Below are 15,699 nucleotides of genomic sequence, written 5' to 3'. Positions count from 1 at the left end.
GAAGCTGAATTAGCACTTAGTATCAAGATATAAAATCTTGCCTGTCAGTATAAAAATAAATTAGATGTACTGTATGTTACTCTAACAGGTTCTTAAAAACAATGTTTATATCTAATCCTGAAAAAATCTTCAAGCATCACTGATGTCAGTGTGACCTGAGGGCAATCATCCTATTACAAAACTGGATCCTTAAAAGAAGTGATGTGATGGAATTTTACTAATTTTTGTACGTTTAATAAACTTAATACAATACATATACAATACCAATTTCTCTTAATATATAATTCTAGAAAGAAGTATTAAAAAACCTCTTCAAGTACTATACAGTACGTATGCTAATCCATTCACAAATCAAGTATTACTGGAACATTAAGGATGAGAAATCGAGAACTCAGAAGTCAGGGCATTCCAAAAGTTAATGTTGAATGCTCAATCGTAACTCTCCCCTCTTGTGTGTTTGCCTTACAATTTCAGAAGACAGAATATTACATATCATTTTTTAAAAAATAATCAGATGAATGATCCATATTTATTAATTTCAAAATATTCTTTAATAAAACTAATAGTATCAACCCTTCTGCGATATCAGAGACCAACTCTCATGTAGTTCTCACTGCTTCAAGCAAAAAAGCTTTTACATATGCATTTACGCAGACTGGTATTGCTGATGAACCATGTGGTTGTCACATGATTGAAAAGATTTTAAAAAATGAAAAATCAAATTCAAATTATATACAAAAAATAGTATTAAAAGAAAGCACTCAAATTGTTAGGAAATGCCAGATTTAAGGTTCCCTGTGCAACCTTAATACAGTCCCCTAATGAGTCTTTACAAGATCACACACCATTTTTTCCACAGGACCCCTGACTTATTCAGTACACAGGATGAATGGTGCTCTAGGCAGTAAAGGAGGCTGTTGTCTGTAGAACCTCTGCCTCATTTGTTGCTAAAGCTGGAAGGTGTGTAATGAATGTGGCAAGGGGCTGCAAGAAGAGAAAGGACCGTCTCATGGTTAAGGTATTTGAATGCTGCCCTGGAGAACTGGATTCTATCCCTGCCACTGCTACAGAGAAACTCTGTGATGCCACTTAAGCCACTTAACTTTTCAGAGGCAGTCATTAATTGTGTGTTCCTCATTTTTTGGGTATCTGACTTGAAATCCTGTGGTCTGATTTGCAGAAGCGCTGAGCACTTAACAGCTTCAACTGAACTCAATAGTAGCTGTGCTTGAGTATATAAAATGCTGTACAATGCTAAGTATGCTGAAAACTCAGGCCCTAGGACTCCCAAACTGGGCACCTAAAATTAGTGGAAACTTTTCACTTTAATCTCTCTGTGCCTCAGTCCCCTCACAAAAGTGTTGTGAAGATTAATTAATGTTCATGAAGGCCTCAGACACTATAGTGATAAGCACCACAGAAAAGTCCATGAGGAAATTAATAATTCTGCCTTCAGAATAGGGTTTGAATAGTGTGCAGTAATCAAGGCAGGATCACACATTGAACAAAGAGGAAGAAAAAAAACATTGAATAGCTGTTCACTAACACCATGCGTCCTGTGCACTGAATGAGGCATTGGTGCTATAGAAAAATAGTACGTGATAATGTAGTCTAAGCCGGCCTCTGCATAAGGGGACTGAATTAAGGTTGTACAGGCAACCTTAATTCTGGCATTTCCTAACTTTTGAGGATGTGACTTTGCAACCTTATTAATGTTCTTTTAACTTAACTTTTTGCGTCTAATGTATTATAATAATAAAGGTATAAACTGAGAAAACAAATTCATAAAATTATGGTTGAGGTTCATATTTAATTATTGGAATTTTCTGAACTGAGTGCTTGATTTCTCAGCCTTATTGGTGCATTAACATTGCCTTTTTTACATTGATGTAAAGGTTCACTTCCTTCTGCCAACACTAATACTACTGGATTTCTCACTGGAAAGTGCCACCATGTTTCCTGTGGATGCTAATGGCAGGACCACCAACCCCTAATATCCAACCCAGATTTATGTAGTTTTTCTGGAAAAATTGTACAGCCAATGTCAGTGACTCAGTTCTTTAAACTTCACATTTCTTTAGGGTAAAACAGATTTAGAGAGTTAATTGGTTCTGTAACATTTAGCATTTGTACAAAATGTGTGAGATGTTTGATACAACAGAGAAGAGTTACCTGAATTCCCCACAGTGCCATTGTTCACCAGTGAGTTTGGAGTCACGGGGTTGTGCCAGTGTCCCTCATGAGAAGTGCTGGGGATTCCCATGGGCCTGGCAGCAGGCTGTGCAAAGATGATACTGGGATCATTCAAGCTTACACTGCTCTGGTTATTTGTGGTGTTGCTGCTGCCAGACCTCATAGAAAATGGAACATTTGTTGAATGAGGAGGGTTACCCGGTGCAGAATGAATAACGGGCCCATGAATAGGCCACGAAGTGTTGGGAAGCTGAATTTGGTGGTGATGGTGCATCTGAAGTAGTCCCAGGTTATGCAAGGTGGAATACTGACCTGGGGGAGATTGGGTAAAGTTAAACAAAGGCAGCTGGACCTGATGGGGTGGCTGTGCACCCTGCTGTGGCTGTGGAACGTGCTTAGACTGGGACATTGGCTGTGGCTGAGCCTGGTTAATAGAGGCTGGTTGAGAGGAATTCTGTGTAAATTGCTGAGGCTGTGGAGAGTAAGATGACTGATGCGAATCAGACTGGAGGGGAAAAAAAAGTACGTATTTCCATTAGTTCACTAGCTATTTAATGTTTCTCTTTAATAAGCACCTGACGTATAACACTCCTCATAAGGAATGTAAATACTACCCACCAACACATTATCTGAGCTCTGACACATGTTGAGCCAAATTCTCTGCTGGTGTAAATTAAAAAGCTCCAGTGACTTCCATTTTCACCAGCGCAGAATTTGGCCTGTTAAAGCCATTTGGCACATCCCACAGTCTGAAAAGTTATGCTGGGCAACTGCCAGCCCTAAGCCACTATTAGTTTCCTCCAACATCAGGTTCTGATTTGTGGTCAGAAGTGTCCTTTCCTGCCTCTTCTTCTATAGCACAGAACATCACTAATTCCCTCAAAACCCCAACAGGTTTACCTTCCTCCTCAGCAAAGAGTTCAAGAGTGGCTCTCAGCTCCACATGCATTTTTGTAAGTGTTTCCATAGTAAACACCCAGTAATTTTTGAATCTTTATTTAACCTGTTAATGAGAAATTAGACAGGCAAGGTGGGTGAAGTAATATATTTTACTGGACCAACTTCTGTTGGTGAGAGAGACAAGCTTTGGAACACTTTTCCAACAGACGCTGGTCCAATAAAAGATATTACCTCACCCATCTTGTCCTTCTAGGATCCGGGGGCCGACACAGCTACAACACCACCATTGAGAATAACAAATGAGAAATTGTCATTCCAAAGACCCAGCCTCATCTACTACTTCTTGGTGCCAGGCTTATGAGGCGAAGTATTTACAGCATGAGCAGGCTGTCTTTTTTCTCTCTCCAAGCTCTTCCCATACAGCAGATAAACGTAGGAGTAGGGAAGAGCCAGGGAAAGCTGCTTGTTGCTGCCACAGGGTAGAGGAGCATGCCAAGAACTGGCCTGACAAGGAAAGAGAGAATTTCCCTGCTCCCTTAGCACAATTCTTTACAGAGTTCCTGAACCTGGTCGATTACCTTGTCTGCTCCTCTCTCTATCTAGGTCAGCAGGTTATTCCCTCCAGCAGCCAGTAGAATAGTAACGCTTCTCTTAAATCTCTCCCAACCCTAGGTTTCTCTTCCACATTGACAGCCCACAAATTGGCTCCTTAGTGTGGAGGTGGATGACATGCAACAGGCAAAGCACTTGCCCCCTGCTGCTACTCCAGTTACTCCTGCATCAGTCTCAGCCAGTTTCATCAAACCAGGAAGAGAAGGCAAGGGTTGAGAACTGGCAGAGACAACTTCTAGTTTAAAAGCTTATACAAGTTTTTAAAAAATATAACTGAGGACTTACTACTATAGACATTTTTAAAATGTAAAAGTGTATTTGGTGGCATGTAACCCACCCATATTAGCAGATCACTATAATGAGGTGGTATATTACCAAGACTCTACACCTGTTATAGAGAATTCTATCATGAGACTTCTTTTCCCTTCTGCTTCCCATTTTTTCTACCTGCCCCTGATGGTCACCATCCCAACTGATCATCGAAAGGCCCTGACTTATTTCATCTTTTTAAGCTAGGGGAGAGACAGAATTATGAAAATCACCAATTCACAGTCCCTTGCATGGCTGAGTTGAGCTGTGCTCTAGTTCAGATTTAGTTTTATCTATGTGTATTTCTAGTGAGCTCATCTCTATGATAACTAGGCACAAAGCCTCTTAGTTTAGTCTGACCGGTAGCAAGGCCGGCCTTTAAGAACTGCTGGTTGCCCAGAATGAAGCTTGCCACAAGCGGTCTCTAAATGACAATGCATGGCAAACCAGATATCAGTTTCAGTAGCTGGTACTGTTGAGTAAATGCATTGTTGTCATTATAAAAACCAGAAGTCATTCAGAGCAATTAGTGCAAACATTTTACTAGCTCAGACCAGGTTTGCTGGTTTCATTATAATTAAAAGTATTTTATTTTAAAACTTTCAAGCTAATTGGAACTTACACATTCTGACGGTTGTCTGGTACGTAATGGTCGTTCCACTTGTTGTTGAACTGACCCTGTCACTAGCTGTGCATTTACCAGGCTTCGGACCAACTGGGCACCTAAACAAGAAAATATCATAAACAGAAGTTTTAATATAAAATCAAGAGACTATGCATTCTAAGAGACTAAGAAAAGCTATCCTGGGTCAGACCAGTGCTCCATCTAGCCCAGTATCCTGTCTTCTGACAGTGGTCATTGCCAGACGTTTCAGAGGGAATGAACAGAACAGGGCAATTATCAAGCAGTCCATCCCCTGTCATCCAGTCCCAGCTTCTGGCAGTCAGAGGTTTAGGGATCCCCAGAACATGGGGTTGCATCCCTGACCATCTTGGCTAATAGTGACTGATGGACCTATCCTCCATGAACTTATCTAATTTTTGCACTCAGTTAGACTTTTGGCCTTCACATCATCCCCTGGCAATGAGTTCCAAAGGTTGACTGTGCATTGTGTGAAGAAGTATTTCCTTACATTTGTTTTAAACCTGCTGCCTATTTATTATACCGGGGGACCACTCGTTCTTATGTTATATGAAGGGGTAAATAAAGTTACCTATTCACTTTCTCCACACCATTCATGATTTTATAGACTTCTATCATGCCCCCCCCCCCCCAGCTGTCTCTTTTCTAAGCTGAACAGTCCCAGTCCTTAACCTCTCCTCTTATGGAAACTGTTCCATACTCCTAATCATTTTTGTTGCCCTTCTCTGTACCTTTTCCATTCTAATATATCTTTTTTGAGATAGGATGACCAGAATTGCAAGCAATATTCAAGGTGTGAATTACCATGGATTTATGTAGTGGTATTATGATATTTTCTGTCTTATCTACCCCTTTCCTGATGGTTCCTAACATAGTTAGCTTTTTTGGCTGCTGTTGTACATTGAGCAGATGTTTACAGAGAACTATCCATGATGTCTCCAAGATCTCCTTCTTGACAGGTAATGGCTAATTAAATCTCCATCATTTTGGATGTATAGTTGGAATTATTTTTTCCAATGTGCATTACTCTGTACTTATCAACATTGATTTTCATCTGCTAGTTTGTTGCCCAGTCACCCAGATTAGTGAGATCCCTCTGTAACTCTTCACAGCCAGCTATGGACTTAACTATCTTGAATAACACTAAGCAAAGGACCAGGAGCAAAAAACTCCTGAGTTCTAATCAAAACTCACTGTATGGGTTTAGGTATATCACTTAATCTCATTAGCCTTGTCTACAGCAGAAAATTTATCCATTAATGAAAACAGGTGTTAGCAATGAGTGCAACACAACTGGCCGTTTAACCTTGTTCTGAGCAATATGAATGCTCATGTAAACAAGACTCCTTATCTAGAAGGCATGGAAGCCCCGTCTAAATCAGAGCTTCAAGAATTGCTACCAGCAGTGGAACTTTACCAGCATTAGCATCATTGGGAAATTTTTGCCAAAAAACCCTAATGCAAAAAATGGGGTAAACATTTTCAAAAGCAACTCTGAAACATAGGAACCTAACTCCTTGATTTTCAATAAGACTTTGGCTCCAAAGTCAGTTTTTAAAATAGGATCTAGGCTCCTAAATGATTTAAGTGCTTTTGAAAATTTTAGTCAAGGCCTTTGTGGGATTATATTTACCTAAATCAGAGGGATGCTGGAGGGTTAATGTTTGCAAAGCACTTTCAAGAGGAAATGCACTACATAAATGTGAAGTATTGTCATTTATTATTAAATGCATCAATCAGGGAATGAAAGGCATTTAACTATAAAACTTTGGATGGGGAATCAAATATGATATTCTGAAACTAAGACTAGAAACTAGATTACTTACATAATGGTTTTTAGGCAAGTCAGGCAGAAATTGTTGTAAATTATTAAGACACTTAAAAAATCTATTCTAATGTCAATCACTGTTTTATGTAAGGGTTGCTCTGCCTGCCATTTTTTCTGAAATTTTAAACCACTGATCCCCATTCCTCCCTCTGCAAATCGCAGCATAGGAAGTCTCATTCTAAATACCTCTCCACTCTAACAGTATTTTTGCCTCATACAGCAGAACCTTCACTTTCAGAGGGATCCATGAAGCAGCAGACAGCGTGTGGAACAGTCTATTACAGCAGTTAATTAGAATTAGCATTTTTTTTCTTTGCTAGTCTAAAAAGCAAGATATTCTGTGGGTTCATAGAATTTGGTATTGTCAAAACAATGTGTGACAGCACTTTGTAATGTCACAGAGAGACAAGGGCACAAACTCTTACCAAGGGATACTGTAAGTGGTCTTGTGAATGATATATACAGGCAATACAAAGAACTAGTCCATGATACTAGTCCATGTGCTGGCTAAAGAGCAGGGCTGTAGTAAGACTAACTGAGGCCTGGACCCACCACAATTTCAGCACAGCTATATCACTCTCCCCATTCAAAGACCTTGTCTACACAGAAACTTAGTGCAGGATAAATACGTGTAAATCTGTAGTGCGCTAGCTTGCCATGCACTGATTGGTCATGTGTACACTGCTTCTGAGCATTAAGCTCCATAGTGCACTTTGATGTATGTCAAAATGTATTAAGGAACTTTTAATGCAGGGTAACAGGATCCACATGGTAACATAGCGTGCATCAGGCTACTGCGCTGTACAGTCACATCCTGGGTTGCTGCGCACTAAGCCTCCACATAGACAAGCCCAAATAGAGATATCATCTCCCAACACTTTCCTCCTTACTCTTCCTTCCCAGCTCCTCTGGTTATCTACCCCTGTTTGGTGGTCTTGTTCTTTCCTCACTCCCAGTCCCCATACTCATACTATACTTAATTTCTCACTGCTTTATGCTGTTGGGCCCCTTCAGACCACTCAGTCATGTCCCAAGGATCCTCCCTTAACCCACTCTTGCCAAACAGTGAGAAACTACACTTTATCATTTCAGAAAGAGATATGCAAGGGAGCCTGATGATATTATTTAAGAGAGGTGTATGACCAAAACCCTGGATCCAAACACCATTGCACTCTAAAGGATTTTGGATTTCAACTTTACATCTTAGACCCACCTCCAACTATAAAGCACTTCAACACAGAAAAAGGTATATAATTTAAAAGTATGTTTATTTGTGAGAAGAGAGAAATAAAAGCTAGTGTTAATTAAACCGCCATACCCTTCCTGTCTTCACTATAATGGAATGCACTTTCACACAGCAAGGCTCTGAGTGCAACCCCCCCTTATAAATTACACACACATTTTTTTAAATTTAATACCATTATAAATTCTGGAGGTGAAGTGGGGTTTGGGGTGGAGGATGACAGCTCGCGACGCCCACATATTAACCTCACAACCCCCTGAGGGGTCACGACCCCCAGTTTGGTCTCAATGAACAAGAGCTAGGATCCCTGCCCCCCGTTGTGGCTGCTTTGAGCTGGTCATGCAGCATAAAATACTTCAGGATTCTGTTTACATAGGGGAATACCCAAAAGGGATTAAGCTGGTGCAGCTGACTCTAAACCAGCCAATCCTGGCCCTTCCAACGTGGCGTAGGGTGGGTAGGCCAGCGGCATAGCCTAACATGCTAAATCCTTAGCCAGCAAAGCAGACCCTTCAATAGCCGTTCCTGGTGGCATAATTTACAGCAGCGCTTAGGTTGCTTTAAATTATGCTGGGGTCCAAAATACCTCCCCAACTTTTCCAGGATCAAGAGAGTGGAAAGGTGACTTAGATATACCTTTTTCCATCCATTCACTGTGTCTTATGATGAACTCAGCATATCTGGACTCAAGAATCTGGTCCAAAGATTCTAAAGCTTGAGCAACATCCCTTTTGGAGAAAAGAGGTGCTTAAAATGAAGCTTGTGTTGACAGACAGTGGGTGTCTTGTGCTGCAAATGTGAGAAGGTGTAATGCTGAGGAGGGTGGTGTAGAAACCCAAATAGAATAGAATAGCCTCAGAACTTTCTAATGACAACAACAGAAACCGTTATAGATGAGACCGCTTGTTTACCTGGCACGCTGTTATTTCTCTGTCGAGTTTGTTTGAATTCAGGACAATCCCTTCGAACATGTCCCACATCCCCACAGATGAAACATCTCTTCTCTCTAGTCTCTCTATCCTCTTCCTTCACTTCTTTTTCATCGTCTTTCTCATTCTCCTTCTTCTTCAGCCTACATGGTAAAGTTTATTAACACTGGTTAATAAGTTTATTAACACTGGTTAATGATGTTTATTAAAACATCATCTGTACAATTCTACAATTCCTATGCCCAGGAAGGAATATCATGACCAACATATGTACTGGAACACAACTACCCCAGAGCCCACAGGGAAACACTTTCCAGAGCCTGGGCTGGTTAAGGAACAGCTTGTAGTAGAGTCAGTGAACTCAGTTTCTGTTGGATGGTGGAGGTGCTACAGCACAAGGTATTCTCAGGAAGAATACATTAGCATCCTGGTCCTGGCCCAGCAACAGCACTGATGGGTGCAGCACAAAGCAGTTGAGCACTGACAGAAGAAATGGCAAACTGGAATTAATGTGAGGAATAAGAAACAACCTTTCTTTAAGCTGCACTGTTTTTTCATCATAAGCAATACAATAATCCACTGTAACAGTTTATACAGTTGTACACTTTAAAGTCATGTGGTAAAACGTAGTCCCCCTCCCAAAGCTTACAATCTAAATAGACAGTGTATTGACAAAGGCTGGAGGACTGCTTGCAATGAAGAGCAGATGATAATACTGGTGTTTAGCACATATCTTGTTAGTTCAACCATGCATGTGTGTGCACGTTCTTTCAGGAGAGCACTGGGAACTGGTTGTGGTTAGTCATACAGCTTGGGCAAGGCAAAAAGGGGGTGGGAAGGTGAGGTCAATGGACTCTTAAGAAGGATAATGGGAAGCTTTGATAAGAAATACGCTGTACTCTCTGTAATATGTTTTTCTTATCTGCATTGAACATGCAAGCCATGAAAGTCCTCCTCAGTTAATATGATGATCGGAATTAAATAAATTTTAATGTAAGATGTCTGCTTCATGTATTTTACCCACCTTCTCCTTTTCGGACAGTCTTTCATGTAGTGACCAATTTTTCCACAGACACGACAGCATCTATCATTGGGTGCCAGCTCCCCATCTGTCAACACTTTGGAATCAAAGAAGTATTCCTGCAGACAAGTATCAGACTTTTACACTACAGAAGTTATTCATTTATTAATTTACAACAGCCAGAGAGGACAGATAAATCAGATTGTCCCAAAGACCTAAAGTGGGGTGGCATGCTTTCATTTCCTACTCTCTCATGTTCGTTCTATGACAGACTCCACGCAGCCTTTAACTTACTCTAAGTTAAAGCCAAAATATGTGTTTTATAAAGAGAGCAGCTTGATCTACAGGAGTGAACGTAGTAACTCCCCTGTTATAATCAGAGCTCTGGGACAGACTCCCATTGTGAACTTGGGCAAATCATTTAACTCATCTGTATGAATGGGTGTGATCTGGAGGTGTGGGGATTAGTTGTTTATTAAAGTGCTTTGAATAAATAAAACATTATAATACCATAATTCATAGTATTTCCCTCATGTTAGGGTGCACAATTAGGGTGCATATGTTGACTTGGCCAACTTTTCTGTTAAATGTTGGATGAAACCTTGGGACAGACCACTGCAAATTGAAGAACATCCAAGATATTTCCATTTAGGTACTGGAGCATCTTGTTGAATGCCCTTGCAAACAATAAACTCAGATGCTGCTTGAGAGACAGTTGATTAATAATAATCTGTGAAGTGGTTATTACATAGACACACATACACTTAGTTCATTTTATTCCTCAAACACAAAAAACTAAGTCTAACATGCTAATTTATTACTTATTAATTGTATATATGCAACACCCAAAAACCCCAATCAGATCAGCACCCACTGGGCTAGACACTGTCTAAACACAGAGCAAGAGACAGACCCTCCCACAAACAGCATATGATGCAAGCTAAGACAAAATACAAGCGAGTATAACCAACAAATGGAAAGAGTGGAGGAAGGAGGACCATGGTAATTGTGATAGCCATATTTATTTACATATACCAGTTATATGTCCAATTTGCAGATTTTGAAGGTGAGGGTTTTTTTGTTTTTTTTAAAGATATAAGCGAACAGTAAGGTTGAGATTTTCAAAAGCACCTAAGTGACTTAGGAGCACAAGTTCTATTAATAATTAATGGAACTTGCACTCCTAACTCACTTGCTTTTGAAAATCCCTTCTTATCTAAATAATCCCATCTGGCCACCTGCTTAGCTATTATTTCAGGGGTGGGCAAACTACAGCCCATAGGATTGCCAACACGGTGGTGCCGCAGGCCCCGTGCCACTCCCGGCACCACGTCCCTACGGTCCCTAGTGGGGAGCGGGGCGAGGGGGGCTGCAGGCTCTGCGTGCTGCCCTCGCCTGCAGGCACCACCCTGTGCAGCTCCCATTGGCCAGGAACGGGGAACCGTGGCCAGTGGGAGCTTTGGGGGAGGTACCTGCAGACAAGGGCTGCAGGGACTTGGTGCCGGCTGCTTCCGGGAGCAGCGTGGGGCCAGGTCAGGCAGGAAGCCTGCCCTAGCCCCGGTGCGTGCCACTGTCACCCTGGAGCTGCTCCAGGTAAGCAACGCCAGGCCGGAGCTCGCACCCCGAACCCCTTCTGCACCCCACCCCCTACCCTGAGCCTCCTGCCACACCGTGCACCCCAAACCCCTGCCCTCAGCCCCAAGCCGCACCCCTCCTGAGCCTCAACCCCCTGCCTTGAGCCCCCAACCCGCTGCTGCACCCCACACCCCTCCTGCACCCCAACTCCCTGCCCTGAGCCTCCTGCTGCACCCCATGCACCTCAACCCCCTGCCTTGAGCCTCCAACCCCCGCCGCACCCCACCTTCACCCCAACCCCCTCCTGCACCCCAAGCCCCTTCCCTGAGCTCCCTCGTACACCCCGCACCCCTCCTCCTCCCCAACCCCTTGCCCTGAGCCCCTTCCTGCACACCGCACCCCCTCCCACACGCCAACCCCCTGCCCCAGCCCTACATTCGTGGCCCTGCATGTAATTTCCCCACCCAAATGTGGCCCTCAGACCAAAATGTTTGCCCACCCCTGTATTATTTCAAGGTTTTTCAAAGATGTTGTTTGTTTTCTGTCTAAGATACAGGTGTTTCAGCTAAGACCCTTCCTTGGGGTGTAAACATCAGTCTGCAAGCACAGGTTCTTTGAAATACTGATCGCTTAATGGGAATGGATTTCTGATAGTGGTTTACAGTGGACAGTACACGTTCTACTGGTTAGGCTTGAAAAGTTTATTTTCTTAATGAGCAACCAGTCATTACCACTGAGTGTAGAAATTAATAATACTGGGTATGTGCAAAGCCTGATGCGATTGTTCCTTCTATTTAGCAACTAATTCAGACTATCACCAAAGTTCTTAAAGCCTTTAGTGTGTTTTAAAGCTGATTAAGCAAAAAGTCTTCTGACTGCTTTGGCAAGAAAACTAGTATTGATCATTATTTTAAGGATTCACACTCAATTTTTGCTCCTAGATAAAATCTAGGATTCTCTTCCCTTTTGATGATGTATTTTGTACATTAGAGCTGCTTAGCACATAGCTGGAGAGCCAAATGCTGCTCCCTGTCTGTAAGTCTAAGACAAGAACAAAGCTCATCAGCTTCACATTTTTATTGCTGAGGAACTCAAGCAATAAGCAAATTTTATTTGTTTATCAAATAAAATATAATGATAATGGTTATGTGTGTACTCTTTTTTTTTAAATAAAAAAAGTTATAAAAATCTACATACAACTCAGGTGCTTCTGGGAAGTTGCCAGTGCAGTACTTACTATTACAAAGGGTTTGATCTACTACATAGCTCCCTTCTCTGAGAATGCTGAAAATACCTGCTGGTCTGTTTCTATATGCCTAGTACTCAGCCTTCTATCCAGTTGTACCTTTTTTATTCAGTTTATGCATGAGTGCATGTCACACAGATTTGAAAGAAGCCAAGAGAATGCACCACTGATAGATATAGGAAAGGAAACTATACTAAAGCTTAAGACACAAAGAGAACTTACAGCTTCTCTTCCCAGGATTGGATAGAATGGGGTACCAAACAGTTTTCTCCCATTGATGAATGCCTTCATTATGAAATTGGTCACTAATGAAGAGAAGATAAAATCATTGGAAGACAAAAGAAAGGCACTTTGCTTTAGAAATTAGTAAGAGCTCTGTAGTAGGAATAAATATCTTACTTTTTCTGGAGACTCCAGCACCAAGATTATGATTCAAGTCAAAAGGATCTAAGGGAAGGAAGAAAAATATCCAAGAGTGGGCAAAATATGTTGCAGTATAAAATATTCTCTCACTTAATGTATCTATTTAAATGTGTATGGTCCCTTATTACATATACCTATAGGTGGGAGCAGAGCAATTTTTTGGTTATTGATTGCAATGGGTGTATCAATTGATTGCAATAGATGTGAATTATGTACAGAAGAAATATTAAAAGTTAGGGGTCTATTGTCCCATCTACGTATGCTGTAGGATTTGCAAACCAAAGTCTCATCATCATTAATGGAAGTTCCCCATGTAAAGATCCTGTGCATCAATGGGAGATCAGATCCCCAAGCACGTATTCATGGTTTTGTTGCATAACAGAACAGAAATTCAACAAAAGGTACCTTCAATGGCAATGCATTTGGATGTCCACTGTTTCTCAAAGGTGGTTAGTAGTTTCTTCTGCCGAATGCTGATCACATATTCTTTGAAGTCAAATTCTTCAGTGTAGAATCGCAGCAACCCTAACCAGAGTTCTCCAAGTGACTCGGTGTTCTTTCCAAGTGAAGGCAAACGCTTCTTCTACATGCAATTTAAGACACAGTTCATATAGGTACAATTAATCAAGTACTTTCCCCCACAAACTACACATCTTAATAAGGGGCTTGTCTACATGAAAAAGTTATACCTGTATAAACTAAGCCACAACTTTAAATGGATATTTTTATACTGCCATAACTCCCCAGGTGGACATTTATTCCAGTACAAGAGTGCCTTTTTCTGCTTTAACTTATGTTGCTTTGGAAGCAAGTTTGGGGTTTTCAGTTTAGCTTACTCTTATACTGGAGTATGAGTATCTACACAGGGAGTTATAACAGTATAATCATCACAATTTAACTATGCTGGTATAACTGGTAAAACTCTCCCATGTATTCAAGTAATGGTTTTATGTTTTAGTGAGTATTTTGGAATTGGAACATTACCAGCTCTTCCATGTCATCAAAGAAAAAGGCATTCCACCCATCAACCATTCTCTGTGGAATCTGTTTTCCATCAAATATCTGCAAAAACACAAGAACAGTTATTTTCCTCGTGTTCACTGCCACCTTGGGTTTAAGTAATCATAAAACAGTGACAGTTTTGCTGCGAAGACTCTTGCAAGAACAGCTTTCTATTTCAGTATTAGTTTGAAAGGTGCTTGGCATTACATGGAAAACATTCAAATGCATTTTACCTAAAGGCAATTCTGCTCATCTATCAAATATTTCATGTATTTTAATTTCTTTGTTCCTTAGAACTAAGAAAATGTGCATAAAATCCTCCCACCTGGTTGCAGTCAGCTGCTCTTTCCTATTAAGTCTCTAAATTAAGAGAGACCATAGCTGGCCTCACCCATCATGACTTTAATTTGGATAGGCCAAAGGGAGACTCAGCTGTTACTTAAATACAGCCCCAGAAGTAGCAGTATTAGACCATTAAAGTAGTGGCAATGAAGTAATGGTCTCAAATAGAGTGACTCAGCCAGAGTTCCTCTTTTATGCAAAAGAGGAAAAGGCAGATAGATCTGAGAATTATTCCTATCAGGGAGCTCCAGAGAATGTCAACATTTCAGGGAAAGGCAGATGGCTGAATAAATGCAGTTTGCCTCACCTTAAACAATAATGGAGGTATATAATGTTATTTTATTAGTAAAATTTCTTAGCATTTATGTAACACAATCTTCAAAGCGATAGAAACATTAATTGTTCCAACACCTTATCAGGTAGGAACATAAACATCACCCTTCTTTTGCAGATGACGAAGCTGAAGAGCATTTGAGTAATATGCCCAAAGTCATAGAGCAAGTCAATAGCAGAGCTGGAATTAGAACTCAGGACTTCTAACCTGGACCATCATTACACCTCCTTGCTGACTGAATCCTCTTTCTCTTGATTGTACAAACACCATAATTTGACCAAAACCCAAGAAAGTGAATGCGGTAGCACATAACCAGGTCCAAAATACATTCCTGGTTTTGCTGCTGTTTTCTTTTTAAGTGTTACTTACAAAGTAAAAGTTAGAAAATGGATGATGAAAAGAGGCCCAGGATTTTCATTTGCACCCAATACCCCTAGGACAAAAAACTCTCAAATCTGACTTGAAAAAACAATGCCATTTTTTCCATTACATCTTTTCCTGAAAACCTACCTCCTGAAGAACTGGGATAACTGGGGGATTTCTCTGTTGCAGAAAGTACAACACCATAAGGATATAGGCATATGAAGATAGGCTTCCTCTGGATGCATCTCCAATGTCGCAACGCTGGACAAAATACATTTTGAACAAAGCACTGAATAAAAATTAAATGACAAGGTATTTAACTCTGTGAACTATGGAAATGAACCAAAACTCAGTTACTGTTTCAGAATTAAAAACTGTTTAATGAAGTCTGAAAGATAACTATCAACAAATTTAGAGAGAGACACTGTCAAGTAGTTTAGGAACAAAATTTGACCAACTCACAAAGCTTCAATGATCTGATGGGAAAATGTCTTCCAAATTCTATGGCCCAAATTTTCCAAAGCAGCCTCTAAAATTGGGCAGTTTTTGATATCCAGCTCAATTCAGTTCCAAAACTTCTATGTTGTGAAACCAACGTTTTCCTAACCTTACGTTAACAAAGATGCTTCCATATTTTTAGTTTTATTTTTTATTTTAAATTTTTATTTTAATGATTTTGATGTGAAGTTAGTTATTTTCCTGTGGTATTTGCAACTTACTTAATTGTTACATTACA

At 40.6% G+C, this 15,699-nt stretch overlaps 1 protein-coding gene across 14 annotated transcripts in view; it reads right to left on the bottom strand.

Moving 5' to 3' along the window:
• Positions 1-15,699, bottom strand: part of TUT4 (terminal uridylyl transferase 4) — a 76,176-nt gene that overhangs the window by 4,932 nt on the left and 55,545 nt on the right. For 12 of the 14 annotated variants that reach the window (XM_073357688.2, XM_073357694.2, XM_073357696.2 and 9 more), the window contains 9 exons: positions 15,111-15,224; positions 13,907-13,984; positions 13,328-13,505; positions 12,899-12,946; positions 12,722-12,804; positions 9,682-9,797; positions 8,640-8,800; positions 4,637-4,737; positions 2,173-2,698 (listed from right to left, as the gene is read on the bottom strand). In XM_073357688.2, the coding sequence (XP_073213789.1) occupies positions 2,173-2,698; positions 4,637-4,737; positions 8,640-8,800; positions 9,682-9,797; positions 12,722-12,804; positions 12,899-12,946; positions 13,328-13,505; positions 13,907-13,984; positions 15,111-15,224 (1,405 nt within the window). Of the gene's footprint in view, positions 1-2,172; positions 2,699-4,636; positions 4,738-8,639; positions 8,801-9,681; positions 9,798-12,721; positions 12,805-12,898; positions 12,947-13,327; positions 13,506-13,906; positions 13,985-15,110; positions 15,225-15,699 lie in introns of those variants that run through there. The other 2 variants (XM_073357701.2, XM_073357699.2) reach the window with 2 other exon arrangements.

Source organism: Lepidochelys kempii, chromosome 8 (genome assembly GCF_965140285.1).
Source record: "Lepidochelys kempii isolate rLepKem1 chromosome 8, rLepKem1.hap1, whole genome shotgun sequence".
Classification (NCBI taxonomy): domain Eukaryota; kingdom Metazoa; phylum Chordata; order Testudines; family Cheloniidae; genus Lepidochelys; species Lepidochelys kempii.
This window is presented reverse-complemented; position numbering and strand designations above follow the sequence as displayed.